This window comes from Myotis yumanensis, unplaced genomic scaffold, assembly GCF_028538775.1.
Source record: "Myotis yumanensis isolate MYYU_CA2020_CCGP unplaced genomic scaffold, mMyoYum1.0.hap1 SCAF_1, whole genome shotgun sequence".
Classification (NCBI taxonomy): Eukaryota; Metazoa; Chordata; class Mammalia; order Chiroptera; family Vespertilionidae; genus Myotis; species Myotis yumanensis.
The window spans coordinates 46,712,700-46,740,687 of NW_027223752.1; the positions used below are offsets into that span (position 1 = coordinate 46,712,700).

At 39.8% G+C, this 27,988-nt stretch overlaps 1 protein-coding gene across 2 annotated transcripts in view; it reads left to right on the forward strand.

The window, feature by feature from the left end:
• TXNDC16 (thioredoxin domain containing 16) overlaps positions 1-27,988 on the forward strand; it is a 92,411-nt gene that overhangs the window by 40,003 nt on the left and 24,420 nt on the right. Inside the window, exons 10-16 of one of the 2 annotated variants that reach the window (XM_070419632.1) lie at positions 3,461-3,627; positions 4,018-4,075; positions 8,013-8,136; positions 14,437-14,580; positions 15,572-15,631; positions 23,237-23,405; positions 24,360-24,496. In XM_070419632.1, coding sequence (XP_070275733.1) covers positions 3,461-3,627; positions 4,018-4,075; positions 8,013-8,136; positions 14,437-14,580; positions 15,572-15,631; positions 23,237-23,405; positions 24,360-24,496 — 859 coding nt within the window. The remainder of the gene's footprint in view (positions 1-3,460; positions 3,628-4,017; positions 4,076-8,012; positions 8,137-14,436; positions 14,581-15,571; positions 15,632-23,236; positions 23,406-24,359; positions 24,497-27,988) is intronic. The other variant, XM_070419640.1, reaches the window with a different exon arrangement.

Genomic DNA, 27,988 nt, shown 5'->3' on the forward strand with positions numbered 1-27,988 from the left:
TTGGATAATTCCTATGTTAAATTTATTGCTTTGATTCACAGATATGCATTTTACTTAGATGAGCTATATCTTTTCCCCCTTCCTTGAACATATGTCTTGAATTTAGAGGGATTTAGGAATATTTCCTTACTAAAGGTAGAAGAGATGATACATTGTTCATAAAATGAATATTTCATGCCTTGAAGTGTTGTATTGAAACCCAAATAGAGCCTTGTGTAGTGGAATTATTCTGTGGTAGTTATAATGCACTGTGACCACGCTGAGATCACAAAGACCACATCATGGTCAAGAAAAGATTTCTTGTGAATATTTTGATCACTATTTTAAAAGTTGGTAAATATTGGCAGTATAGCATTTCTGATGTTCCTCTTTTCTTAGTATTAGCCTGGAAGAATTTTATAGAGACTCAGTAGATATTGGTGATCAGCAGACTTTTTATCTGAAAGTTCAAAGGGTTGTCCTGAGCACGTTTGAAACCTTCAGTAAGCCTTTTCACTCAGCATGTCCTTTTTATATAAAAATGGTTCAGGTGTATTATAAATAATTCAAACAATGCAGCAAAGTGTAAAGAAAAAAATTTTAAAGCCGCCTACTCCCATCATTCAGAAATAAGCTGTTAGGTAACCATCACACCAGTCATAAAGACACTCACAAATAGAGGGATGAATGGATTAATGGATATATCATATTGCATATGGTATTTTATAGAAAATATTATATTTAATCTTTATTTGAATTTAATAAGAAGAAAAAGAAACTGGTATAAAACGAGGGATTATAGAACTTTAAAAAATATATATGTTTTTAGTGATTTTAAGAGAGAGAGGAAGAGGGAGGAAGGGAGAAACATCTATCGGCTGCCTCCTGCATGCCCTTTACTGGTGATTGAGCCCACAACCCCAACATGTGCCCTGACCAAATTTGAAATGGCAACTTTTTGGAACATGGGTTGATGATCAACTGAGCCACCGGCCAGGGCAGGATTATGGAACTTTTGATAAACCATTTCTTCATCATTAGAGGGCTCTTAGGAAATATTGTCCTAAGTGTTGAAAATGATTATGAAAAACAATAGGAAATTAAATCATTTTTTATTTTTTTATTTATTTATTTTTTTTTAAATATATTTTATTGATTTTTTAGAGAGGAAGGGAGAGGGAGAGAGAGATAGAAACATCAATGATGAGAATCATTGATTGGCTGCCTCCTGCACGCCCCCTACTGGGGATCGAGCCCGCAACCCAGGCATGTGCCCTTGGCTGGAATCGAACCTGGGACCCTTCAGTCCACAGACCGACGCTCTATCCATTGAGCCAAACCAGCTAGGGCGGAAATTAAATCATTTTTTAAAAAACTATGTTTTCATTTAAGATAGTATTAGCCGAAACCGGTTTGGCTCAGTGGATAGAGCGTCGGCCTGCGGACTGAAAGGTCCCAGGTTCGATTCCGGTCAAGGGCATGTACCTGGGTTGCTGGCACATCCCCAGTAGGAGATGTGCAGGAGGCAGCTGATCGATGTTTCTCTCTCATCGATGTTTCTAACTATCTCTCTCCCTTCTTCTCTGTAAAAAATCAATAAAATATATTAAAAAAAAAAAGATAGTATTGATTCCCCTCCTTGCTGTGAAAGATGAGAAAATTAATTTCAGACATTTATTTTTATCCCAACTCTCTTTACCCTGCTGATTATTGTCAGTTTTGTATTATTTTTACATTAAGAGTTATAGTATTTGTTATGTTCTGTAACCATAGTTCCCACTTTTTAAAAAGCCTTACTTCTACATTTAAATAGTTCAGAGCCCACCAGTCCCAGTTTTACTGGCCTCATTCCTGAGTTCTTCGAGTCAGTTTTGTTTAGTTTGATTTTGGCTTCAAACACTGTTTTTTAAAAAGCAGTACATAAGTCTTTCCTTTCTCTTCACACAGAGGAGGAACATTTGTCTTATTTCCATGGGGAGAATACTCTCTGAATTGGTTTTGATCTCCCATTTCAGCATAGAGCCCCAAAAGGAAGATATCAGTTCACTGTACGGTTCTTCACTATTTCTCTCCAGACTCATTTCCTTTTCTTACAATATTGAGATATTATTAAGAATTCTGTCTACATAGCAGTACTGTTTTTGCCATTGGGGGCAGGATTAGGACTCATCCCAAGCTGTACTAAAAATCTGTTTCTTCTTTGGCTACAGCATTCTGACTTGAAGTTGTGCCCTTTTTCTAAAATTTCTGCTCATGAATTTTCTCTTGCTGTTCTAAAAACTTTTTTTTTTAAGATAGGTAATGAGAAGGGAGATTCTCAGATCTTATTTCACTTTGTTATACTTACCAGGAATTATGTAGTCGTAGTTTTGAAATCAGTGCCTGGTTGGAGAACCAAGCTGAGAATCTAAACCCTAAACCATGGTGTCAGCCTAGAAAGGCTCGGCAATCCAAGAAGCACAGGATGGTGGACTCAGGGTTACTCAAGAGCCCAGAAAGGGATCTTCCGCCTGAAGTCTGGTGCTAGCATTCCAGGAACTGAGAGTGGGAAGGGGGCTGGGTGGCCTCTCAGTATTTGCTTACTTAATTCCCCTGCTTTTGGCATGCTGTTCTCACACTCTGCTGTTCCTAAGCCCCCATCCCTCCCCACATTTCTCCTGGTTTGAGGGAAGTTTCCTATGCTCATGGAGTTGGGGAGGGGAATCTGGGGATCTAACTGCTTCTCCAAAGTTTTTATCTATTCCTCCTTTTAAAAGATCCTTCCTGCCATTCCTCTTCCATTATTTCTTTACCAGCTTCAGAGATACCAGGCACTGACAGTTCCTGAACCATTGTAGGATTTATTCTGCAGTTAAAATGGAATTGTTTCTTAGCTTTCTTTCCTTCATGGCTTAGAGTTTTGTTTTGTAGAGTCAGTGATTCTGTTCTCCAGCATTCAAAATTTTGCTGACTTTTCTCTTTTCATTTCTTCACGTATGTTTTTCTTCACGTATGTTTTTCTCTTCTAAAAAATCCTACTGCTGTAGTTTTCCTGGGATTTCTGGAGGGAGTGAAATTAGCTGTGTGTATTCAAGCTGCTGTGGTAACTCAGATGTTCCTCATTGTTCTGTAATGTGTTATTACATGTGAAATTCTTATATGAAAGAGTGCATTAGTTATCTCTTCTATTTTATTTGAAATATCTACCTTTATTAGTACCACACTGTTTTACTTACTGTTTTTTTTCTTTATACTATTCTTATTCCTTATGGCTTGTAATTTTATGTTTAACCTCTTAAAAATTTTGTTAGTTTTGTAATGCTTAAACCAAATAGGTACATTGGAAGCATTAACCTTAGAAATTATGAGACCATTTCTGGTAACGTTAGATTTATTTCTCAGACTTATTCTTTTACTTGTGACTTTATTAATAAGAATCAGCAAGGTTTAAATCCAAATGTTGGAACATTATTATCACATTTTGTTCTTTTTTTAAATGAAGACTGAAGTTGCCGAAGATCCTCAGCAAGTTTCAACTGTTCATCTCCAACTAGGATTACCTCTGGTGTTTATTGTTAGTCAACAAGCTACATATGAAGCTGATAGAAGAACTGCAGAATGGATTGCTTGGCGTCTTCTGGGGAAAGCAGGAGTTCTGCTCTTGTTAAGGTATCTTAAATGTGCCATATTCACTGTGTTTAATAAAACACTAATATTTTTCTCATATTTAAATGTGGTAATCTGTTCACTTGTAAATAAATTCAAATCTGTAATAGATTCTAATATTGTTAGAACAAGTTGCTGAGTTAAAGTCTAAAATTATTAGTATGGTTAAAATTTAGACATTAAAATTTATCTAAAGGAAGATATAGATAAAGATAGAGATCAGAAAATTTGGTCTGTATTTATACATGAAATTTCTGAGTCATGAAATTGTCATCTTTTTTCATAAATTTCTTTTTAGTATGAGAACTTACAGTTCTATTTTAGATTGACATCCTGGATGACTGTTATCCTTCAGATTAGCAACATAAAACATTTATTTCCATTTTGAAAAAGGGACTCTTTGGAAGTGGACATTCCTCAGCAAGCTAATGTGGTCTTCAAAAGAGAAGAGGTTAGTCATTTTGTGGATTAGTCTACAATGCCTACTTGTTTAAAGTAATATATGCTTATTATAGAAAAATTCTGTAAATTGCCACTATTCAAACATACTTGCTATTAATATTTTGGTGTGTTTTTTCCATTTTTAGTTTGTCTTTTTTCCCATATTCATATACAGTCAAACCTCATTTCTGGAACATCTCCCATCTCGAACAGTTCAGTTCTCGACCAAGTTTTTCACAGAAAAAATGTCTCAGTTGTCGAACCAAACTTAGGTTTTTGGTTTTTGAATTGACAACCCTTTCAGGCTGATACCTTAGGATGACAAAAAGCATCTCCCAGGCAACACACAAAAGAGAATGCTTTTGTTGCTGGTAAAATCCACCTTACCATAGCTTTAAAACATAAAGAGGCCATCAAGAGTGCTAATGTTGCTAAGGATGTGAAAGAAACAATGATCACAGGCAACTGAAGAAGTAGAAAAACTATTGTTGATTAGGATAAATGAAAGCAGTTAGCTAGTGATGGCATTTCAGGGGCAATGATATGTGAAGAGCAAAGATGCTGCATGCTGCCCTGAAGGACACCCCTGTAAGGACTGCTGAAAGTGATTATTTTAAGGCTAGTAGGGGGTGGTTCGGTAAATTAAGAAAATGGTGTTTATTTATAGAGTAAACAGTACATTAGACGTGTACTGTATATAAGAAAGGTTAGACCTTGCCGGTTTGGCTCAGTGGATAGAGTGTCAGCCTGTGGACTTAAGGGTCCCGGTTCAATTCTGGTCAAGGGCACATACCTCGGTTGCAGGCTCCTCCCCGGCCTGGGCCCTGGTCGGGGTGCATGCAATAGGCAACCAATCAATGTGTTTCTCTCACATCAATATTTCTCGCTTCTTACTCTCTGTCTTCCACTCTCTCTAAAAATCAATGGAAAAATAACTTCAGATGAGGATCCTATCTAATAAAAAACAAAAAGGGTAATTAACCGTACCTCCGCTATGCTTCCCATTGGCTAATCAGCGAGATATGCAAATTAACTGCCAACAAAGATGGCAGCCAGCAGCCACTCAGCTGAAGCGAGCATGAGGCTTGCTTGCTCCAGTGATGGAGGAAGCCAAGGTTCCCCGCCTGCCGCAGCCTGCCTCTGAGCTCCGGAAGCAACAAAGTTTCAATTATAGAAGCTAAACAAACCCCAGATACCTGCTTTCAGCCGGCTGTGGCCTCAGAGCTGGGAGCGCCAGTGACGGCAACAATGTTTCAATTATAGAAGGTAAATAAATCCCAGAATAAAAAAAAAAGAAAAAAAGGAGAGGCTGGGAGCTTCAGTCACCCGCCAGCCTGAAAACGGCCCTCAGCCCCTCACCCAGACTGGCCAGGCACCCCAGTGGGGATCCCCACCCTAAATGGAGTGTGGCCAGCCTGAAAAAAGCCATCAGCCCCTCACTCAGGCTGGCCAGGCACCCAAGCAGGACCCCCACCCTGATCCAGGACACCCTTCAGGGCAAACCAGCCGGCCCCAACCCGTGCACCAGGCCTCTATCCTATATAGTAAAAGGATAATATGCAAGCTGACCCTAACAGCAGAAAGACTGGGAATGACTGGTCACTATGACACACACTGACCACCACGGGGCAGACGATCAATGCAGGAGCTGTTCTCTGGTGGTCAGTGCGCTCTCACATGGGGGAGCTCTGCTCAGCCACAAGCCAGGCTGATGGCTGCCAGTACAGTGGTGGTGGTGGGAGCCTCTCCTGCCTCCTCAGCAGCGCTAAGGATGTCCGACTGCAGCTTAGGTCTGCTCCCCGCTGGCAAGTGGACATCCCCCGAGGGCTGCCGGGCTGCCAGAGGGATGTCTGATTGCCATCTTAGGCCCAATCCCCCGGGGAGCGGGCCTAAGCCAGCAGGTGGTCATCCCCCGAGGTGTCCCAGACTGTGAGAGGGCACAGGCCGGGCTGAGGGACCCTCCCCCACCCTGAGTGCACACATTTTTGTACACCGGGCCTCTAGTTAAAAAAATAACTTTATTAAAAAAAAAAGGTTAAAACGGAATCATTTGGGGGTCTAGAATGGGTTAATTCAATTTATTTTATTTCAAATGGGAAAAAATGATTTGGTTTTGGAACAAATCACTTCTTGAACAGCCTTTGGAATGAAATAAGTTCGAGAACCAAGGTTCCACTGTATATATTTATATATTTTTAAAGAAAATTAGGATCATGCTATATATCTTACTTTTCACTTAAAATGTTATTTAATTACTTATTATTGTGCTGTGATGCCTGCCTTTGTATTCTGTTTTGAGTAACACTGATTCTTTTGGCTAAATTTTTAGAAGTGAAATGTGTCAAAGGAAATGGAAATTTTTAAGGCTTTTAAAATACATTGTCAAATTGCCCACCAGAAGGGTTGCAGGTTTGCTCCCCATTCCCGGTCGGGTCGAGCGCAGGAGACAACCAATCCATATGTCTCTCTCACATTTATGTTGCTTTCTCTTTCCCTCCCTCTCTTCCTCCTTCTTTCTCTCCCTTCCTCCCTCTCTCCTTCCCTCCCTCTCCCCTGTTTTCCCAGTCTTTAAAAATCAATGGAAAAAATATTCTTGGGTGAGGATTTTTTAACAACAACAAAATAATCCTCAAACTATACACTTATAATTTGTGTTCTTTTCTCTGTGAATGTTATACTTCAATAAAAAAGTTGACCACATCTGGCTGGCATGGCTCAGTGGTTAAGTGTCGACCTATGAACCAGGAGGTCACGGTTTGATTCCCTGTCAGGGCACATGCCTGGGTTGTGGGCTAGATCCCCAGTGTGGGGTGTGCAGGAGGCAGCCGATCAATGATTCTCTCTCATCATTGATGTTTCTCTCTCTCTCTCCGTCCCCCCCCCCCACTTTCTCTCTGAAATAAATAAAAAATATATTTTAAAAAAGTTTACCACAACAATTTCTATGTATATTTGGAATAAATTCATTTTGATTTTATTGATTTTTGATTCCTGTTCCTTTTAGCTCCATTATGTTTCTGCAGAAGTAAAAAATTTCTTGCTTTGACTGTAGTATTGAAAAGATGAAGATATGTGATATCAAAGAACAGACACACTTAAAGCTTTTTCTCTAGCTTTATTCTATTGTATAGTTTACTAAAGTAATCTAGTTGCCATTGGACATTAGCAAAGAAATTTTAATGGCATAATGTCAACTGGAATAGAATTTGGCATTCTTAAAATACCTGGGAGCAGATAGCATTTTTTATGTTTATAGCTAAATAGACAATTAAAACTTTTTAGTGGGATTATATTGATTGGCTCTTTCTGCAATAAAATTGTATATATATATTTCCATTTTATATTTAGGTAGGATTTACTGTTACATGTGAAATGTTTCAGATTTCAGTATAATGTCATTGTATAAAAAAGCAAGCGAGACTTCCTTTTTAAATTTTATTTATCACTTACAGTTACATTCAATATTATTTTATATTAGTTTCAGGTGTTTAGCATAATGGTTAGACAGTCATATATTTTACAAAGTGTTCCTCCCCATATTTCAAGTGCTGACTTGGCACCGTACATTGTTATTACAATATTATTGACTATATTGCCTATGCTATACTTTACATCCCCATGACTATTTTGTAACTGCCAATTTGTAGTTCTTAATCCCTTCACCTTTTTCACTTAGTTCCTCAAACCCCCCCTCCCCACCACCACCCGCAAGCGAGACTTCCAGTTATTTTTTTTGCCATCTGTTTCCATAGTGCACACTATCTTTTTATATAAAGTATGCTTGGATACTTTACAGAGTGACTGTGGAGTTAATTTCCTCCTTTGGTTTTATTTAATTTAAAATCTAAGTTCAAAGGTCTAACTTCATTGTAGTGTCAACAAGTAAAATATTTTTATATTAAAATGCTTTATTATATTTTAGTTATGTTTCTTAAAATTATTTGTAGGGGATGCCAGTGGAATTTTTGGTGTTACACGATGTTGATTTAGTAATATCCTATGTAGAAAATAACACATACATTGAGGAAAGACAAGAAGATGAAGCCGATGACATGGAAGGTCCAGATATGGGTAATATGTTTTGTGATGCTCACCTCACCCATTCCTGCCCAGCATCTATTACATCAGGAAAGTTCAATGAATTAACTTTCTCAGAGAATGTATTCACATTTAAGACTAGGAAAAAACCTGAAGAAATTTATTTTGAGTCATTTTATCAAATTGCTTAGGTGAAAAGACATAAGGATACTGTGTTCTGTTTAGTGTGATAACTTTCTTTGTTAGGCTTCTAGCTTTCCACATCTGTACCTTTATCTTCCACATCAGTTCTTTCAACCCTACTGGACTATTCCATGTTTAAAAATGACCCAGGAGTCACACATGGTGTTTTATTTTTATTATTCCTATTAGGAAGTGACATTCTAACAAACATTATATTTATAATTGTAAATAAATCTGATTGTTAACAATGTAGGGAGTAAATTTCAATAGCATTTTTTAAAATTAAATCTTCATTGTTCAGATTATTACAGTTGTCCCTCTTTTTTCCCCCCGTAGCTCCCCTCCACCCGGTTCCCACCCCACCCTCTGCCCTTACCCGCCCCCCCCACTGTCCTCATCCATAGGTGTACGATTTTTGTCCAGTCTCCTCCCGCACCCCCCACACTCCTTTCCCCCCGAGAATAGTCAGTCCACTCCCTTTCTATGCCCCTGATTCTATTCTATTCACCAGTTTATTCTGTTCACCAGATTATTTATTCACTTGATTTTTAGATTCACTTGTTGATAGATGTGTATTTGTTGTTCATAATTTGTATCTTTACCTTTTTCTTCTCCTTCTCCTCCTCCTCCTCCTCCTCCTCCCCCTCTCCTTCCCCCTCCCCCTCCTCCTCCTCCTCCTCCTCCTCCTCCTCCTCCTCCTCCTCCTCCTCCTTCTTCTTCTTCTTCTTCTTCTTTCTTCTTCTTTCTTCTTCTTCTTCTTCTTCTTTCTTCTTCTTTCTTCTTCTCTTCTTCTTCTTCTCTTCTTCTTTCTTCTTCTTCTTCTTCTTCTTCTTCTTCTTCTTCTTCTTCTTCTTCTCCTCCTCCTCCTCCTCCTCCTCCTCCTCCTCCTCCTCCTCCTCCTCCTCCTCCTTCTTTCAGCATTTCATATAATACTTGTTTGGTGGTGATGAATTCCTTTAGCTTTTTTTTATCTGTGAAGCTCTTTATTTAACCTTCAATTCTGAATGATAGCGTTGCTGGGTAAAGTAACCTTGGTTGTAGGTTCTTGCTCTTCATCACTTTGAATATTTCTTGTCACTCCCTTCTGGCCTGCATAGTTTCTGTTGAGAAATCAGCTAACAGTCGTATGGGTACTCCCTTGTAGGTAACTGACTGTTTTTCTCTTGCTGCTTTTAAAATTCTTTCTTTGTCTTTTGCTCTTGGCATTTTAATTATGATGTGTCTTGGTGTGGTCCTCTTTGGATTTGGATTCCTTTTGTTTGGGGTTCTCTGCGCTTCCTGGACTTGGAAGTCTATTTCTTTCACCAGGTAGGGGAAGTTTTCTGTCATTATTTCTTTAAATAGGTTTTTAATATCTTGTTCTCTCTCTTCTTCTGGCACCCCCCATAATTCGGATGCTGGTACACTTGAAGTTGTCCCAGAGGCTCCTTACACTATATTGATATTTTTGGATTCTTTTTTCTTCTTGTTTTTCCGGTTGGGTGTTTTTTGCTTCTTTGTATTTCAAATCTTTGACTTGATTCCTGTGATCCTCTAGTCTGCTGTTAGAACTCTGTATAATATTCTTTATTTCAGTCAGTGTATGCTTAATTTCTAGTTGGTCCTTTTTCATAACCTCGAGGCTCTCACTAGATTTCTTGAGGGTCTCACTAAATTTATCGGCGGTTTCTAGAAAATTCTTAAAAAACCTTATAAGTGTGGTTTTGAACTCTATCCTGTAGTTTGCTTTCCTCCATTTCTGTCATTTGTGACCTGTTTCTTTGTCTTTGCAATTTGGCTGCTTCCCTGTGTTGATAGAGTGGCTTTGTGTGCTAGGTGTCCTATAGGGCCCAGTAGCTCAGCCTCCCCAATTACCTGAGGTGGACACACTTGGTGCACCCCTTTGTGGGCTGTGTGCACAGTCTTGTTGTAGTTAAGCCTTGATTGTTGTAGGTATCACTGGGAGGAATTGACCTCCAGGCCAATTGGCTGTGAGAATCAGCTGTGTCTACAGTGGGAGAACTTCTGTGCTGGAGACACCCTTCTGGGGCAAGACTTGCTTCAGTGGGGCTTTGGTGCTTACTGAGCCTGCCCCCTGAGTGTGTCCCTTATGGATCTGAGGAGTTGTAATTGGATGGTCCCACTCTGACCACTGGGTACACTGGCTCTTGGATCTCTAAGGAGGTGCTAATTTAGCCTCTGCCTGAGGCTACCCAGAAGGAGCTATGGAGAGATCTGCAGATTCCTCCTCTTTGTTTGGGGTTTGGAGGTGCCCAGATGAGGCCCAGCTGTGAAGCAATGCAAGCTGCCGTGGGGCCTTGGGCCTTCTTTTGGAGGTTCTGACCCAGCTGCAGTTTGTTAGGTAATTTTCAGATTGCAAAGGGCCAGCCCTTTCATATGCAAAAGCCTCTGCGCACAGCTTGGGTGGGGCGAGGTCTCAGGGGATCAACAGGGTGGAGCAAACAGCTATGGCTGCTCCTCAGTCCTACCCTAAGAGGCCCGGCGTCTCAGTGTCCCAGTAATCACTGCAAGCACCTCTGAGAGAAAGCCGCCCTAGAGTTCCGACCGATGCCAGGCAGTCCAGCTTCTCCCCAAAAGAGTCTGGGTCCCCAGAGACTTGCCCGGAACTGGAGTTCAGAGCAGTCGGGAGCTTGAGATTCCCTCCCGATTGAAAAAGACAACCATGTCCTCAGTTGCCAGCCCTTTCCACGTGCGCCTCTGTACCTCTGCACTTCACTTCCACAGCTCCTCTGAATCTCAGTGTGCTTTTCTCTTTCCTTCTAGTTGTAGAATTTCCACTCAGCCAGCCTTCCTGTGGTTCTGGATGATGTCCGTTTTGTCTTTTAGTTGTATTTTTGAAGTAGTTGTGTCTCAATAGCATTTTAATACTTCTATTTAACATGTTATTTCTGTTTTTCATTGCTCTTATTGCTTACATTTTTGAAGTATTCTTTAGTTTTTAAGGCTACTCCCCTCACATTCTTTACTTTGATTGTTATTCTCTGAGTTAGCCGATGTCACCTTCATTTTGTGGGTGAAGAATGTTTGTTTTAGCAGAGTTAAATGATCCATCCAAAGTCACATAAATGGCATGTGGCGGAACCTGGATTAGAATAATAATTTTGAATTGAAATCTTATTTATGAGCATTATCATTCCATTTTTCATGGCATCAATCCTATTGGTAATTTCTCATTTAATTTCTCTCTTTTTCACTAGTCTATACTATCTCTAAGGCAGGGGTTATGTCTTGTTCATTCTTGTATCCTATTTAGTAAATACTTGAATGTTTTATATAATACTATTATTATCAACCCCAGGAAGGAAATAATTTGTATATTTTTTATGAGATCCATCATTATTATGTTCAAAGTTTATATTATAAATTTAATAAAGGCTCTGAGCTTTAACTGTTACCAGTAACCAGTTTCTTAGTTTGAGCTATGTTCTAGTTTTTTTCTGATATGCAGAGGTTAGAATTGCTTGTTGTTGAAGCCAGAGTTCTCCTCTATAGCATCATCATTCCATAGATAGACCTGTGTTCTGGTCTCTTGCTCCCTGCTGTTTTCCTATCATGATTCATATATTCTAGTCTTCAGAGTTAGGAGAATTGCACAGTGTCAGTTTAATAAGATTTCTTTCCTCAGTAGGTGTGTCGCCTGTTTCAAGCTTTCCATGTTTTCACATCCCCTATTGCTTCTTGACTCTCTGGCCTTAGTTTGCCCTATGTGTTGCTTTCTCTTTCTACAACTCTCTACCTGCCTTCTTTCCCTGGCCTAGTTCTCGTATTTCTTTTATAGCTCTGCCTTTTGTTTGTTGTTTTGTTGTGATTTTGGGGGGGTCTTAATTTCCTATGTTTGTAATGCATATTGGCTCATGATATTGTGTGATATCACGCCCATATAAATAATTTCCCCATCTTGTTTCATTCCCCATTGTATAGGAATGATAGATGAGGGTTAGGAAAGAGTTTGTTACCATGTAGAAAAATGTCCTTCAGAGGAAATGGGCACAGGATGAATCAGAATAAAGTGGATTGAGTTCTACAAAAGGACAATATGGAAAAAAATAATTAAACATGTACGATTTAAAAGAGTGTGTGTATTGATGGATAGGTGAAAGGTATAGCTGAGGAGTGAGGAAATTTACAAGTGAGGGTAGCTTATTAAGAGAGAGAGACCAAAAAAGAGGGATAGGAGGTCTTGGAACAGATAGAGAAGAAAGGATGGATTAGGAAATAAGAAAGGAATGGCAGGAAAATGAAAAACATTATATACAGAGTGGGACAAAAGTAGGCTTACAGTTGTGAGTACATGAAAGAGTTTATTCTTGTATTATTTATTATTATATTATTTTCCATACACACAACTATAAATCTTTTGTTCCACCCTGTAGGAAATAAGAGAATAGCTTTTTTTTTTTTTTTTTTTTTTTTTTTATCAATTTGAGTATTGAGGGCATAACTTTTTAGTGTCATAGAATGTGGTATCTAAAAGTACCTTAACCCAGGGACACAGACGATAGTGTGGTGAAGGCCTGAGGGCAGGTGTGGGTATGGGATGGAGGGGGTCAGTGGGGAATAAAATGGGGACATCTGTAAGAATTTCAACAATAAAGATAAAAAACATAAAAGTACCTTAAAGTTAATGTAGTGCAACTCTTATGTTTTACAGATTTGAATATTGAGGCCCAGAGAGTTATGAATTGGCTAGCATCATGCAATTGAAAATTGCTGAGATGTACTGAAATTTAGATCTAGTATTTTATTGTAGAGTATTAGAAGTTATATGGAAAATAATACTTTAGTTCTCCAACTATATTGTCTTCCTCACTTTCTCTCTTTCTTTTAATGTGTTACTACAGGGAATTATGAACTTATAAAGTAGACAGGATATTAAAACAAATCTCCTGGTATCCATTATCTGGCCCCATCCAACTACCATTAACCCATGGCTATCCTGTTCTAATCACTACCATCCCTTATTTTGTAGCAAACACCAAATATATAATTTCATTCATTAATGTTTCCCTGTGTATTTCAGAGATATAAGGATTTCTTTTAAAGTTAACATAATTATTGCTATTACTACATCTAAAACCCAGTAATCTTTAATACCATCAGATATGTAGTCAGTTTTGTACTTGCAATTGTCATGCTCTATTCAGCTTATGTCAACTCTTCTAGGAAGCTTTAGTGTCTCTCTAATCAACTTAGTTGCCTCTTCAGTGTTACCATACAATTTATACAAACTCCAACAGAATATATACGGATTTAAAATGTGTTTTTACCACATACATGGATGGATGGATGGGTGGATGGATGGGCAGTTGGTTGGTCAGCCAGCCTATCTGTCTATCTAAATTAACGATAGGTTTTTACATATTCAGAATCCACCATAACTTGATGCATTTAGAATAAAAGCCAAAATTTTTGGCTCATATGGTCTCTTATGATCCAGCCACTGCCAGTCCAGAGTTTTCTCATACCATTTATTCCTCCAACTCATCTTGTTTTAGTCAGTTTTGCCTTCCTTCTGTATCTAGTATATACTAAGCTCTTTTATGTCTCTGAACCTTTGCATATGCTCATATTCTTCTTCTTGCTTCAGACATTCTTTTGTTGATTCTGTACCTGGGAGACTTTGGATCTCCCAATCCACCTCTCCCTGCTATGATCTCTCACTGTATCCTTTTCCCTTTTTAAACTGATCACAATTTATAATGATGTCTTTATTCAGTGATGAGGTTATTGTCTGACCTTTCTGTAGAAAGGTTCTCCATGTGGTCAGGGAATATATCTATTTTTGTCTCCTACTTTCCCTGGTATCTATCACAGTGCTTGTCATATAGTGAAAGCTAAATAAACACTGAACTTTTTTATTATAAATTAATATTTTATTACAAACAAAATATCATATTCATATTATTTCCAGACAAGTTTAAATAAGTGCTTCTGGACTTGACTTCTGAGTCAGGAAGCACCTCAGAGTTATTTAGGGTAGGAAGCCAGATAACTAGAAAGTTTTCTAAACAATATGCATCTTTAATAAAATAGTGCAAATTCAAAAGTTTTTATAGAGTACCAGATTTTCAAATGCTCACCTGGGAAAAGAGTTTAATTATTTTTAATTACACTTTTATACATACATTACGTTCTTTTCAAATGTTTTAGGAATGCAAGATGATGAAGTGGCAGAAAGTGTCTACAGAGACAGGAAGAGACAGCTGCCTTTGGAACTCACGGTGGAACTAACAGGAGAGACATTTAACGCGACAGTAATGGCTTCCGACAGCATAGTGCTTTTCTATGCTGGCTGTGAGTATGAATCTTTCAAGGAGACTATATTACATATTAGGACATTAAAATAGGCAGGTTTTATTTTTGCATTCTGCATATTGCGCAGTGTAAGATGACATAGCTTTCTTATGTCCCAGGTAAGCTGCACATAATGAAACATTTACTTTTAGCTGATTCTGGGATTGTAAAACTGATTATATATATCTGACTTACAAATTAAAGGTTAATGATTAAACTAGATGTTCAGCTTGTTAACTTAGAAATACTGTGATTCAAGCTAATGCTTTTAATATGTTAACATTTCTTATAGATTAACTAGTGGCCTGGTGCACAAAATTTGTGCACAGGAGGGGGGGGGGTGTCCCTCAGCCTGGCCTGCACCCTCTCCAATTGGGGTCATCCCTCTCGCAATCCAGGACCGCTGGCTCCTAACTGCTCACCTGCCTCCCTGCCTGCCTGATCGCCCCTAACGACTCTGCCTGCTGACCTGATCGCCCCCAACTGCCCTCCCTTGCTGGCCTGATCACCCCTGACTGTCTCCCCACCCCCACCGGCCTGCTCGCCCCCAACTGCCCCCCCCCCCCCAGCCTGCTTGCCCCTAACTGCCCACCCCCCCGCCAGTCTGATCACCCCCAACTGCCCTCACCTCCTGGCCTGATCACCCCTAACCGCCTCTGCCTCAGCCCTGCCACAATGACTTTGTGGGACATCCGGAAGGTCTTGTGGTGTAATTAGCATATTACCCTTTTATTAGTATAGATAGGAAATATATTGCTTTTCTCTTTAAATAATAGCCCTTCAACTATATTCCCTCCATTATGAATGCAGAAAATTTGTTGTATTTGGAACATTCTTAAATGTTTGAAACAATTTTGAGTTTGTATACTTATTAAGAAATAACAATTTTGGGAAACCCCATAAATCTCTTTGTTTATTATGTATAGGTATGAATGCTTTGGAGATATGCATGCATGTTGTAATATCTGTTGGATTTTTTATTTTTATGTAGGGCAAGCAGTATCCATGGCATTTTTGCACTCCTATGTCGATTTGGCAGTTAAATTGAAAGGTAAAGGTATTGTGCTGTGGTATACATGCTTATTTTCCTGATTCTGAGCTGTTGCTACTTGCAAAACTGTTTATGCTAAAGATGAAGAAAACTGCATAAAATTTCAGGTTATTAATGTTTTTGTTTCCAAGATTAAGTTAATTAACCATGAGCTTCAGAAATGCTTCTAAGCATTCATTTTGATTGTCTTCATGGAACTCTCTTTAATTGAGTACTTGTGGCCACATAGTTAATCTATAACCTTTTGGGCTGAATTCAGTCATTCAGCAGGCATTTATTGAGTGCCTACTCTGTGCCAGTTACTATTAAGTATTATTAAATAAATACTAAATACTATTAAATAAACATTTCACAGATAAGACCCAGTCTTACAGTATAATCAAAGAGCCAGGCTCTTTTTATTTTAAGTATCCTATGAAACTTGACCCAGTGGCAGGAAAATAAGAATCCAAAGAATGGACTTTAACTCAAAATGCCTATTCCACGATCCTATTAGAGAGAGAGAGAAAGAGAATGGATTAGGATAATGTTTTGATATCATTTGAATAAGTTAGAATGTATCATGCTTCCTATCTATAATATGACTTTCTCCTACTGTTTTTCTTGTAAATAGAAGCTATTTTAGTTGAATAGGTTTATTCTTGACTACTATTTGAATGTACTCACCATTTAGTTTTGAGGGAAACTAGTTTACATGCTATTTCATTATTTAGTAAGTTTCTATGGGCAGGTAGCCTTTTACTGAGCTCACTGTACTTAGCGTATTACCTTACATTGCAAAATATCTGGGGGTGTGTTTTTTTAAATCCTCACCTGAAGACATAGTTTTATTGGTTTTAGAGAGAGAGGAAGCTGGGAGTTGGGGGGTGGCAAGAGAGAGAGAGACATCAATATAAGAGAAACATTCATCAGTTGCCTCCTATATGTGCCCTTACTGGGATCGAACCTGCAGCCTTATGATGTACAGAATGATGCTCCAACCAATTGAGCCACCTGGGGCCAGAATATCTGGTTTTATTAATTGTTGAATAAATGAATAACCTATTATAGTAGTTTCATGAGTTTTGTTTTATTTAGTGAAAAGTGTGTACAACCTATTTATATGTTGGGGACTTTGTGAATTCAAGAAATTGATTCCAGAAAGTCAGTTCTAAATAGAGCATGTTCTGTAATAATAAAAACATCAGAGGTTTTCAAACACATTTCTGAACCATTTCTTTATCATTCATTTCCCAACCACAGTTGATTAACTTTCGATTATTTCATTACCCAAGTGAAGAGGTGATTAAGTCTGTAGTTACTTTGATTACTGATCTTTTAAATAAAGCAAATCCTCTTATTCTCTTTTAGGTTATCCTTTGTAGTTGCATTCTGTGGGCAGATTTTAAGTTTCCTTTTTTTTAGGTACTTTAGCCTTATTGGGAATTTATTAGAAGAAAGGAAAAGGAGGGTGGTGAAATATAAACCATAATAAAATAGCAATTGGATAATGTTCCTGAATAATAGAATTATCTCCCCAACCCATTTAACTAGTTAACAAATGAACATGGAAAGATTCCCTTACTTTCTTCTCTACTCATGACCAAATAAAGAGACTATCTGACCCCTCAGTGCAAGGACTGTGAGATGTATGTGATTATAGAATAAAAAAGCAGATTACCAGCCTAGGACTTGATTATCTTTTACATTTAGTTTGTTATTAACAATTCTTTTAGTAATTAGATATCAGATAAATGGACTTTTGGGGGCTTAATGTAGAAATGCATTAGTATAGGTAACTATAGTGTTCTGCATCTATGTTGTAGCCTGAACTATAACTTTTTAAACCAGGAAAATATTGTAATATTTTGGGCATTTAGTTCTGCAAACTTTCACATTAACTACTTGGGGAAAAATCACTTTTCATCTCTTAATCCAAGACAATGAAGATTATTTTATACTCAGTCACAAGGTGGCAGCAAGTGTCAGGTGTTTATACTTACATTGCATCTGTAGCTAAGAGGATCTGTTTTTTCCCCTTCTTTAAATTAAGAACTCTTTTTGAAATTACTGCATTGATAAAGTATATGGGATATAATACTGCAGGCATCTTAGAATATTAGGTTATTCCAGTTGAAACACGATTAAATATTGGAACCATTTTATAGGAAGGAAAATTTTAAATTGGCAACTTTAACATAGGTAGCCTTACAGTGTTTAATGATATGTACCAATATCCTTTTTTCAGTGTCAAAGATAACATCAAAATTTTCAACTTGGACTGTAGGGACAATAACATTCTTAGTGGTGGTAGATTTGTTGAGGATGTATATTGAAGGTAAAGAACTGCATTTGTAACAGCACTATATCCCTACTTGGATGCCAATATATAATACTAGAGGCTCGGTGCACAAAATTCATGTGTAGGTAGGGTCCCTAGGCCTGGCCGGCTATCAGGGTCGATGGGGCCTTCCAGCTGCCAGCCGGGGACTTTCTTCTGGCTGCCAGCTGGAGCCTTCCTTCCCCAGCTGCCAGCCGTGGCCTTCCTTTGTTCCACACCATCCCCTGGTAGTCAGCGCATGTCATAGTGAGCGATAGAACTCCCGGTCTCCCAGTCGAACTCCTGTGGGAACACTTTGCATATTAGCCTTTGATATCTATAGATGGTACTCTATATTAACAAGTACCACTAGATATTTATTGACTAAATAATTATAATAAAGGATAAGAGAACTTCGTAGAGAAATCACTTAGCAGATCTAATTTTAGAAGGAATAGGATTTACCTTTGTTTATATGGTCATGTAGTATTCAGGTATTAATATATATTAGTGTAAATTTAAAATTTGTTCATGAAGAAACATAAGGTACATTCCATAAATTTTTATAAGGTACATACTATGTAACCAACATTGTACTAGGCAGAGGAATATAGTGTTGAATAAGATAGATTACATCCTGCCCGTAATTTCAAACAAATTGCTAACATTAAATCTAGTGATAAATTATCACATCTATGTTGTATAACCTAGAATCATTTAAAATATAAAAGTGAATTTTTAGTATTAAAAACTTTTGGTGATAAAATACTAAAGTATTATATTCACAGTTTTAATTGTTATACAAAGAGTCCTTTGATCTAATATATTAAAGTTTCTTTTTTTTAAATAAGTCTTTATTGTTCAGATTATTACAGTTGTTCCTCTTTTTTCTCCCCATAGCTCCCCTCCACCGGTTTCCACCCCACCCCATGCCCTTACCCCCACCCCCCATTGTCCTTGTCCATAGGTGTTCGATTTTTGTCCAGTCTCTTCCTGCACCCCCACACCCCCTTCCCCCGGAGTATTGTCTGTCCACTCCCTTTCTATGCCCCTGATTCTATTATATTCACCAGTTTATTCTGTTCATCAGATTATTCACTTGATTTTTAGATTCACTTGTTGATAGATATGTATTTGTTGTCACTTTGTTGTTCATAATTTTTATCTTTACCTTTTTCTTCTTCCTCTTCTTAAAGAATACCCTTCAGCATTTCATATAATACTGGTTTGGCAGTGATGAACTCCTTTAGCTTGTTCTTCTGTGAAGCTCTTTATCTGACCTTCAATTCTAAATGATAGCTTTGCTGGGTAGAGTAGTCTTAGTTGTAGGTTCTTGCTATTCATCACTTTCAATATTTCTTGCCACTCCCTTCTGGCTTGCATAGTTTCTGTTGAGAAATCAGCTGACAGTCATATGGGTACTCCCTTGTAGGTAACTAACTGTTTTCCTCTTGCTGCTTTTAAGATTCTCTCTTTGTCTTTTGCCCTTGGCATTTTAATTATGATGTGTCTTGGTGTGGTCCTCTTTGGATTCCTTTTGTTTGGGGTTCTCTGCGCTTCCTGGACTTGTAAATCTATTTTTTCCATCAGGTAGGGGAAGTTTTCTGTCATTATTTCTTCAAATAGGTTTTCAATATCTTGTTCTCTCTCTTCTTCTGGCACCCCCATAATTCGGATGCTGGTACATTTGAAGTTGTCCCAGAGGCTCCTTACACTATCTTGATATTTTTGGATTCTTTTGTCTTTTTGCTTTTCCTGTTGGGTATTTTTTGCTTCTTCATATTTCAAATCTTTGACTTGATTCCTGGGATCCTCTAGTCTGCTGTTGGATCTCTGTATATTATTCTTTATTTCAGTCAGTGTATGCTTAATTTCTAATTGGTCCTTTTTCATATCCTTGAGGGTCTCACTAAATTTCTCAGAGGTTTCTAGAAGATTGTTGAGTAACCTTACAACCGTGGTTTTGAACTCTATATCCAGTAGTTTGCTTTCCTCCATTTCTTTCATTTGTGATCTGTTTCTTTGTCTTTGCATTTTGGCTGCTTCCCTGTGTTGATAGAGTGGCTTTGTGTGCTAGGTGTCCTATAGGGCTCAGTGGCTCAGCCTCCCCAGTCACCTGAGGTGGATGCTCTTGGTGCACTCCTTTGTGGGCTTTGTGCACAGTCTTGTTATAGTTAAGCCTTGATTGTTGTAGGTATCACTGGGAGGAATTGACCTCCAGACCAATTGGCTGTGAGGACCAGTTGTGTCTACGGTGGGAGAACTGCTGTGCTGGAAAACACCCTTATGGGGCAGGACTTGCTTCAGTGGGGCTTTTGTGCTCACTGAATCTGCCCCCTGAGTGTGTCTCTTATGGATCTGAAGAGTTGTAATCTGGTGTGGTACCACTTTGACCACTGGGTACACTGGCTCTTGGATCTCCAACGAGGTGCAAAGTCAGCCACTGCCTGAGGCCACCCAGTAGGAGCTACTGAGAGATCTGCAGATTCCTCCTTTGTTTGGGGTTTGGAGGTGCCCAGATGAGGTGCAGCTGTGAAGCAGTGCAGGCTGCTGATGAGCCTTAAGCGTTCTTTTGGAAGCTCTGGGTCTCTCTGACCCAGCTGCAGTTTGTTAGGTAATTTTCAGATTGTAAAGGGCCAGGCCTTTCATATGCCAAAGCCTCTGCGCACAGCTTGGGTGGGGTTGTAAATTGGGTGGGGCGGGGTCTCAGGGAATCACGGGCAGTGCAAACAGCAATGGTTGCCCATCAGCCCTGCCCTGGATAGGTCCCTGGGTCTCTGTGTCCTGTGCCCCCCATGCAGGAACAATGAATGCTGCAAGCACCTCTGAGAGAAAGCCGCCTTCGTGTTCCAGCCTGATGCCAGACAGTCCAGTTTCTCCCTGTATGCATCTGGGTCCCCAGAGTCTCACCCGGAACTGGAGTTCAGAGCAGTCAGGAGCTTGTATCTCCCTCCCGATTGAAAAAGACCTCAGCGTACCCAGTTGCCAGCCCGTTTTGCAGGTCTCTGCACTTCTGCACCTCTGCACCTCCTACCAGTCTTGATGCTCTTTTCTCTTTCCCTCTAGTTGTCGAACTTCCACTCATCCAGCTTTCCCTTGGTTCTGGATGATAACCATTTTGCCTTTTAAAAAGTTGTAGTTTTGATGTGGTTGTGGGAGGCAGCAAGTTCAGGTGTTTACCTATGCCGCCATCTTGGTTCCTCTCTATTAAAGTTTCTTTTGTTAGAATTTACTCATTCCTTTCACAGCTGAATTGTGTGGTGCTTGTTTTATTTGGGTTTTGATCTCTTTCTATCTAGCGATTTACATATTTTGAAGAACTTTACATATCCTCCTATATAATAAAGAGGTAATATGCAAATTGACCATCACTCCAACACACAAGATGGCCACCCCCATGTGGACACAAGATGGCCAGCAGGGGAGGGCAGTTGTGGGTGATCAGGCCTGCAGGGGAGAACAGTTGGGGGGGGGCAGACCTGCAAGGGAGGGCAGTTGGGGGTGATCAGGCCTGCAGGGGAGGGCAGTTGGGGGGACCAGGCCGGCAGGGGAGGGCAGTTGGGGGTGACCAGGCCAGCAGAGGAGGGGAGTTGGGGGGGACCAGGCCAACAGGGAAGGGCAGTTGGGGGTGACCAAGCTGGCAAGGGAGGGCAATTAGGGGTGACTGGGCCAGCAGGGGAGGGCAGTTGGGGGCGACCAGACCTGCAGGGGAGGACAGGTAGGGCGACCAGACTGGCAGGGAGATGAGTAATATAGACACAGTCCCTTTTTTCAAGGAGCTCTCTTGGTAGAAACAGACATTCATCAAGTAACCATACAAATGAGTATATAATTACATCTATATAATAAAAGCTTAAGCAACCGTTACGGGTCACTATGATGCACACTGACCACCAGGGGCCAGATGCATAATGCAGGAGCTTCCCCCTCGTGGTCAGTGTGCTCCCACAGGGGACTGCCGCTCAACCAGAAGTCAGGCTCGTGGCTGGCGAGCACAGCGGTGGTGGTGGGAGCCTCTTCTGCCTCTGCGGCAGCGCTAAGGAGCAGCAAGCCGAGCGGTAAGGAGTGAGCAGATGGGTGGTAAGGAGCAAGGGGTCCCGGACTGCGAGAGGGTGCAGGCCAAGCTGTGGGACCCACCGTCCCCTCTCCCCCAGTGCACGAATTTTGTGCACCGGGCCTCTAGTAATAAAATAAAGAAAGGAGCATGGTTCTATCAGTGCATAGGAACCTGCTGTAGATCAGGGTGTCCAGGCATTCTTGAAGTAGTTATACATGCAGAGATATGAAGGGGTGAGAAAGACCAAACTCGTAAAAGTTGGTGGGGGTGGGCTGTTAGCAAAATAATTTGAGTTTTGAAAAGACACTTCTAGTTTCAGTGTAAAGATATACCCAATTCAGGGAGATGAATTGGAAGCGTACTGTAACTACCCAAGGAGAAATAGTGAGTTCTGGTAGTAAAGAGAAATGGACAGATAGAAGAGATATTCCAAATGTAAGTGGTAAAATTGAAAGGCTATGCTGATTGATTTGGTTAGCCATGGGGGAATTAGGAATGGGCAGGCGATAAAAATGATATTTTGTTTTTTGAGTTGTACAAGAATGGCAGTGTTCACCAATATATACAGGAAGGAAACCGTATTTGGTTTTAGACATACATACTGAATTTGAGGATGTTTTCACTCAAACAGAAAAAGTTAAGTCAGTAAGGATATATGGATCTGAAACTTTCAGAAGGAGCCTGGGCCAATTATATAAATTTAAGATTCATTAGATTTGCAGTGGTTTTTGAGTTTGTCTAGGACAAGAGTGTAGAGCAAATAGAGAAGGCAGAATAAATTGAGCCTTGAGGAACGCCCATCTTACTGGCAGAGAACCTGCCAAAGGAACAAAAGGGAACAGCAAGAGAAGTGGCAAAAAAGCCAATAGGGGAAGGTGTTGCAAAAAATCAAGGGGAGAGAGTGTTCTACAGCAGTGTTTGATACTGCTGAGAGGTTAAAATAAGAATGGGCCCTAATTGGTTTGGCTCAGTGGATAGAGCGTTGGCCTGCAGACTGAAGGGTCCCAGGTTCGATTCCGGTCAAGGGCATGTACCTTGGTTGCGGGCACATCCCCAGTAGGAGGTGTGCAGGAGGCAGCTGATCGATGTTTCTCTCCCATTGATGTTTCTAATTCTCTATCCCTCTCCCTTCCTCTCTGTAAAAAATCAATAAAAAAAAATAAGAATGGGATATGAAAATATTGACAGTTTTTAACAACTGAGTTTTCTACCTTAATATTTATAAAACGTGCATTTTCCTTCTAATTAGGCACATCCACTATGCTGCTTACTAGAATAAACTGTGCAAATTGGCCTGATGTATGTACTAAGGAAAATGTTACTGAATTTCCTGTTGTAAAGATGTACAAGGAAGGCGAGGACCCAGTATCTTATGGTGGTATGTTAGGAACTGAAGATCTCCTAAAATTTATCCAGCTGTAAGTATGCAGCTTCACCCTAAGATTTGTAAACGTTTAGGTCTATAAAATTTCTAATTACCACATGTTGTTGACACACTCTGAATGGATTAAGATGGATACTAGAATGGAAATCACAGGCTGAGCATTGATGAGTAGAGCTCATCCACATACCATCACTTTTGGGGAGATAGAAATTTTGTTTAATGAGAGTAATTTTTTGTTTGTTTGTTTAGAATAGTATTTGTCTTTATTTTTTTGGATGTTTATCTTGCGGCATATAGTCTTTTCTAAGTTCAGTATTTTTATTTTTTATAAGCTGAAAAGTATTTAAAAAATGTATTTATTAAATTGATTGGGGTGACATTGGGCAACATGAATATATAGGTTTCATGGGTGGGTTTCTATGTTACAAGATCTGAATATTGCACTGCATGCCCACCACCCAAAGTCAGATCTTCTCCTGTCACCTTATATTAGGACCCCCTTCTCCCCACCCCCTTCCCTCTGGCAATCACCACACTGCTGTTTGTGTTCACGAGTTTCAGTTTTATATCACACACATGAGTGAAATCATATGTTTTAGCTTCTTCTGACTTATTTCACTTAGCATAATGTTCTCAAAGTCCATCCATGTTGTTGCAAATGGTGCTATTTCATCCTTGCTTATGGCTGAGTAGTATTCCATTGTGTATATGTACCACATCTTCTTTATCCACTCATCTATCATGGGACACTTTGGTTGTTTTCATGTCTTGGCCACTGTGAATAATGCTGCAATGAACATAGGGGTGCATATATCTCTGCAAATACATGATTTGAAATTTTTCAGGTACATACCCAGGAGAGGGATTGCTGGGTTATATGGTAGCTCTATTCTTAATTCTTTGAGGAATCGCCTGATTGCTTTCCATAGCTGGTGAAAAGTGTTTTTAAAAATTAATTTTGTATACATATATATCTATATTCATCTAGCAACAGGATTTCATGTCCAGTGAACATAACATCTATCCAAGAAGCAGAAGAATATTTAACTGGGGAATTATATAAAGACCTGATCCCCTATTCTGGTGTGTCAGTACTGGGACTATTTAGTCCAACCATGACAACAGGTAAGTAGAATTGAATTTTAAATTATACAATACTTAGTTAAAAACTCATTTACTAGTTTTTTTTTTTTTTTAAGAATTACTATTTTTTAAAATTACAGAGAACTCATAGAGGATTTTGAAATACAGAGAAATTTGAAGAAAATTAAAATCTATAATTATTTGGAGTTGCTAAATTTTAATGTAATTTCTTCCCTCTTTTTCTGTGTACCTCTTTATTGCATATTTCTATATGTCTTAATGTAATTGGGCTAGTATTGTATATCCAAGTTTGATTCTTGCTGTTTTTGTTTAACAGTACTTGGGTGTATTTTTCCAGGTGAGTAATATTCTTCAGAAACATCATGGCTGTATAATTTTTGAACTGTCTAGCAATAATATTTGTTGTTTCTTTTTTTCTTTTTGCTGTATATAAAGGACATTTTCTTTATGAGTTTTTGTGTGGATTTTAGACTGTTTAGTGGGTATACTAGTAGGTCCCCAGTATAGGAATAACTTTGTCTTCTATAAAATATATGTGCTACTTATTTTTAAAAATGGGGTTTTATTGCCTCTCTAATGAATTATTGTGAGATTTTTATATAATAAGGATATTAATCTTTTGTCATTTTTGTTCCAGTTATTTTCCCCCAATTTATTGTTTGCTTTTTGGCTTTGCTTAATAATAATTATACATGTAGTAATATAACATTGTTTTCAGGTTTATCGATTTTGAGATTTCTTCCATTTCTTTTAGCTATTGAAATCCCCTATGATCATTTTCAGTTAATATTCATCTGTATTTTCTTCTGGCTTTATATTTTCCTACTTTGATTTATATTATCTTTATGCTTTGAATATTTTTCTTTTTAAAAAATTGTGATGAAATACACATCTTAACTATTTTTAATTATATTTACATTGTTGTGCAACTAATCTCCAGAAATTTTTCATCTTGCAAAACTGAAACTATGCCTGCTAAACAACATTGCCTTTTTCCTAGCCCCTGGCAACTAACTACCATTCTACTTTCTGTCTCTATGAATTTGTTCTAGGTACCTCATATACATGGAATCATACAGTATTTATTTTTTTCTGACTGGCTTAATTCACTTAGTATAATGTCCTCAACGTTTATCTGTTATAACATGTATCAGCCTTTCCTTTCTTTTAAAGGCTATCTATATAATAAAGACCCAGGGTCGTAATGACCGAAGGCTCGACCAGACCGGAAGTCAGTGCTGAGTTGCTGTGGGGACTCAGCACTGACTGGGCCGCTGTGGGCGCCTTGACCTAGTACTGACTTCCTAGGGGGCTGCGGATCAGACTCGGAGAGAGGCCTGCAGAGAGAGAGGCAGGGTCTGATCCTTAGCCTCTGTGGCAGCCGTTGATCAGAACTTGCCTCTCTTTCTCTCCTGTCCTGGCCAACAGCCGCACCTCCATTTCTCTACAGGCCTCCACCAGGGCTGCTGATCAGCCCCGTCTTTCTGATCAGGCCCCGTTGATAGGCCCAGAGACGCTGACTGGCATAGAAACTGACCAATCAGAACCAAATCTGGGTGAATGTAAGGAGCCAATGGCTGCCTAGGAGGCAGAGCTTTTGACGCTTATTGGCATAAAAACTTACCAATCAGAACCTATTCTGGGTCAACTGTGAGGAGCCAATGGCTGCCTAGGAGGCAGAGCTTTTGACACTGACTGGCATAGAAACTGACCAATTGGAACCAAATTGGCTGGCAGGGGAGGGCAGTTGGGGGTGATCAGGCAGGCAGAGGCAGCTAGGGATGATCAGACCAGCAGGGGAGAGCAGTTAGGGTCGAGATCAGGTCAGCAGGAGAGGGCATTTGGGGGCAACCAGGCTGGCTGGGGAGCGCAGTTGAGGGTGAGATCAGGCTGGCAAGGGAGGGCAGTTAGGGGTGATCAGGCAGGCAGGCAGAGGCAGCTAGGGGCAATCAGGAAGGCAGGCAGAGAAGTTAGGGGTGATCAGGCAGGCAGGCAGAGAGGTTAGGGGCAATCAGGCAGGCAGGCAGGTGATTGGTTAGGAGCCAGTGGTCCCAGATTGTGAGAGGGGTGTCTGACCGCTGGTTTAGGCTTGACCCCTGTGGGATGTCCCCTGAGGGGTCCCCGATTGGAGTGGGTGCAGGCTGGGCTGAGGGAACCCCCTCTTCATGCACAAATTTCATGCACTGGGCCTCTAGTCCTATATAATAAAAGAGTAATATGCATATTGACCCTAATGGCAGAACGACTGGGAATGACTGGACACTATGATGTGCAATGACCACTAGGGGACAGACACTCAATGCAGGAGCTGCCCCCTGGTGGTCAGTGTGCTCCCATGGGGAGCTCCACTCAGACACAAGCCGGGCTGACGGCTGCAAGTGCAGCGACAGTGGCGGGAGCCTCTCCCGCCTCCTTGGCAGCAATAAGGATGTCTGACTGCAGTGAGCAGGCCTAAGCCGTTAGTTGGATATCCCCCGAGGGCTCCCTGGCTGCCAGAGGGATGTCTGACTTCCAGCTTAGGCCCAATCCCCTGGGGAGCGGGCTTAAGTCGGCAGGTGGATATCCCCTGAGGGGTCCTGGACTGAGAGAGGGCACAGGCCAGGCTGAGGGATTCTCCCCCCCTCCCAAGTGCAAGAATTTTCATGCACTGGGCCTCTAGTCCTATATAATAAAGAGCTAATACTGCTAACTAGATCAAACAGCAGAATGACCATCCAGATATCCTTCTGGACGACCATCTGGACCAGTGGTCGGCAAACTCATTAGTCAACAGAGCCAAATATCAACAGTACAACGATTGAAATTTCTTTTGAGAGCCGAATTTTTTAAACTTCAACTATATAGGTAGGTACATTGTTATTAACTTTAGGGTACTCCTAAGGTTTAGGAAGAGCCACACTCAAGGGACCAAAAAGCTGCATATGGCTTGCGAGCCGCAGTTTGCTGACCACGGATCTGGATGAAGCTGGGGCTGCAAGGGCTGGCTGAGGCAGCCAGGGCTGCAAGGGCCAAGCCCGTTTCACGAATTTCATGCATTAGGCCTCTAGTATGTATATAAAACATTTTATTTATCCATTCATCTATCAGTAGACACTTGGTTGTTTCCACCTTTTGGCTATTATCGATAATGCTGCTCTAAACATAGATGTATAAATATCTCTTCCTGCTTTTAGTTCTTTTGGATGTATACCATAAGTGAAATTTCTGGGTCATAAGGTAATATGATTTTTAATTTTTTTGAGGAACTATCATACTGTTTTCCATAGTGACTGCACTATTTTACATTCCTATCAACAGTATTAAAGGATTTTAATTTCTCCACATGTTCACCTACACTTGTTATTTTCTGTGTGTGTGTGTGGTTTTTATTTTTATTTATTTATTTTTATTTTTATTTTTTAAGTAGCTATCCTGATGGGTGTGAGGTGATGACTCAATGTGGTTTTGCTATTCATTTCCCTAGTTGTGTGATGATTAGTGATGTTGAGCATCTTTTCATGTGCATGTTGGTCA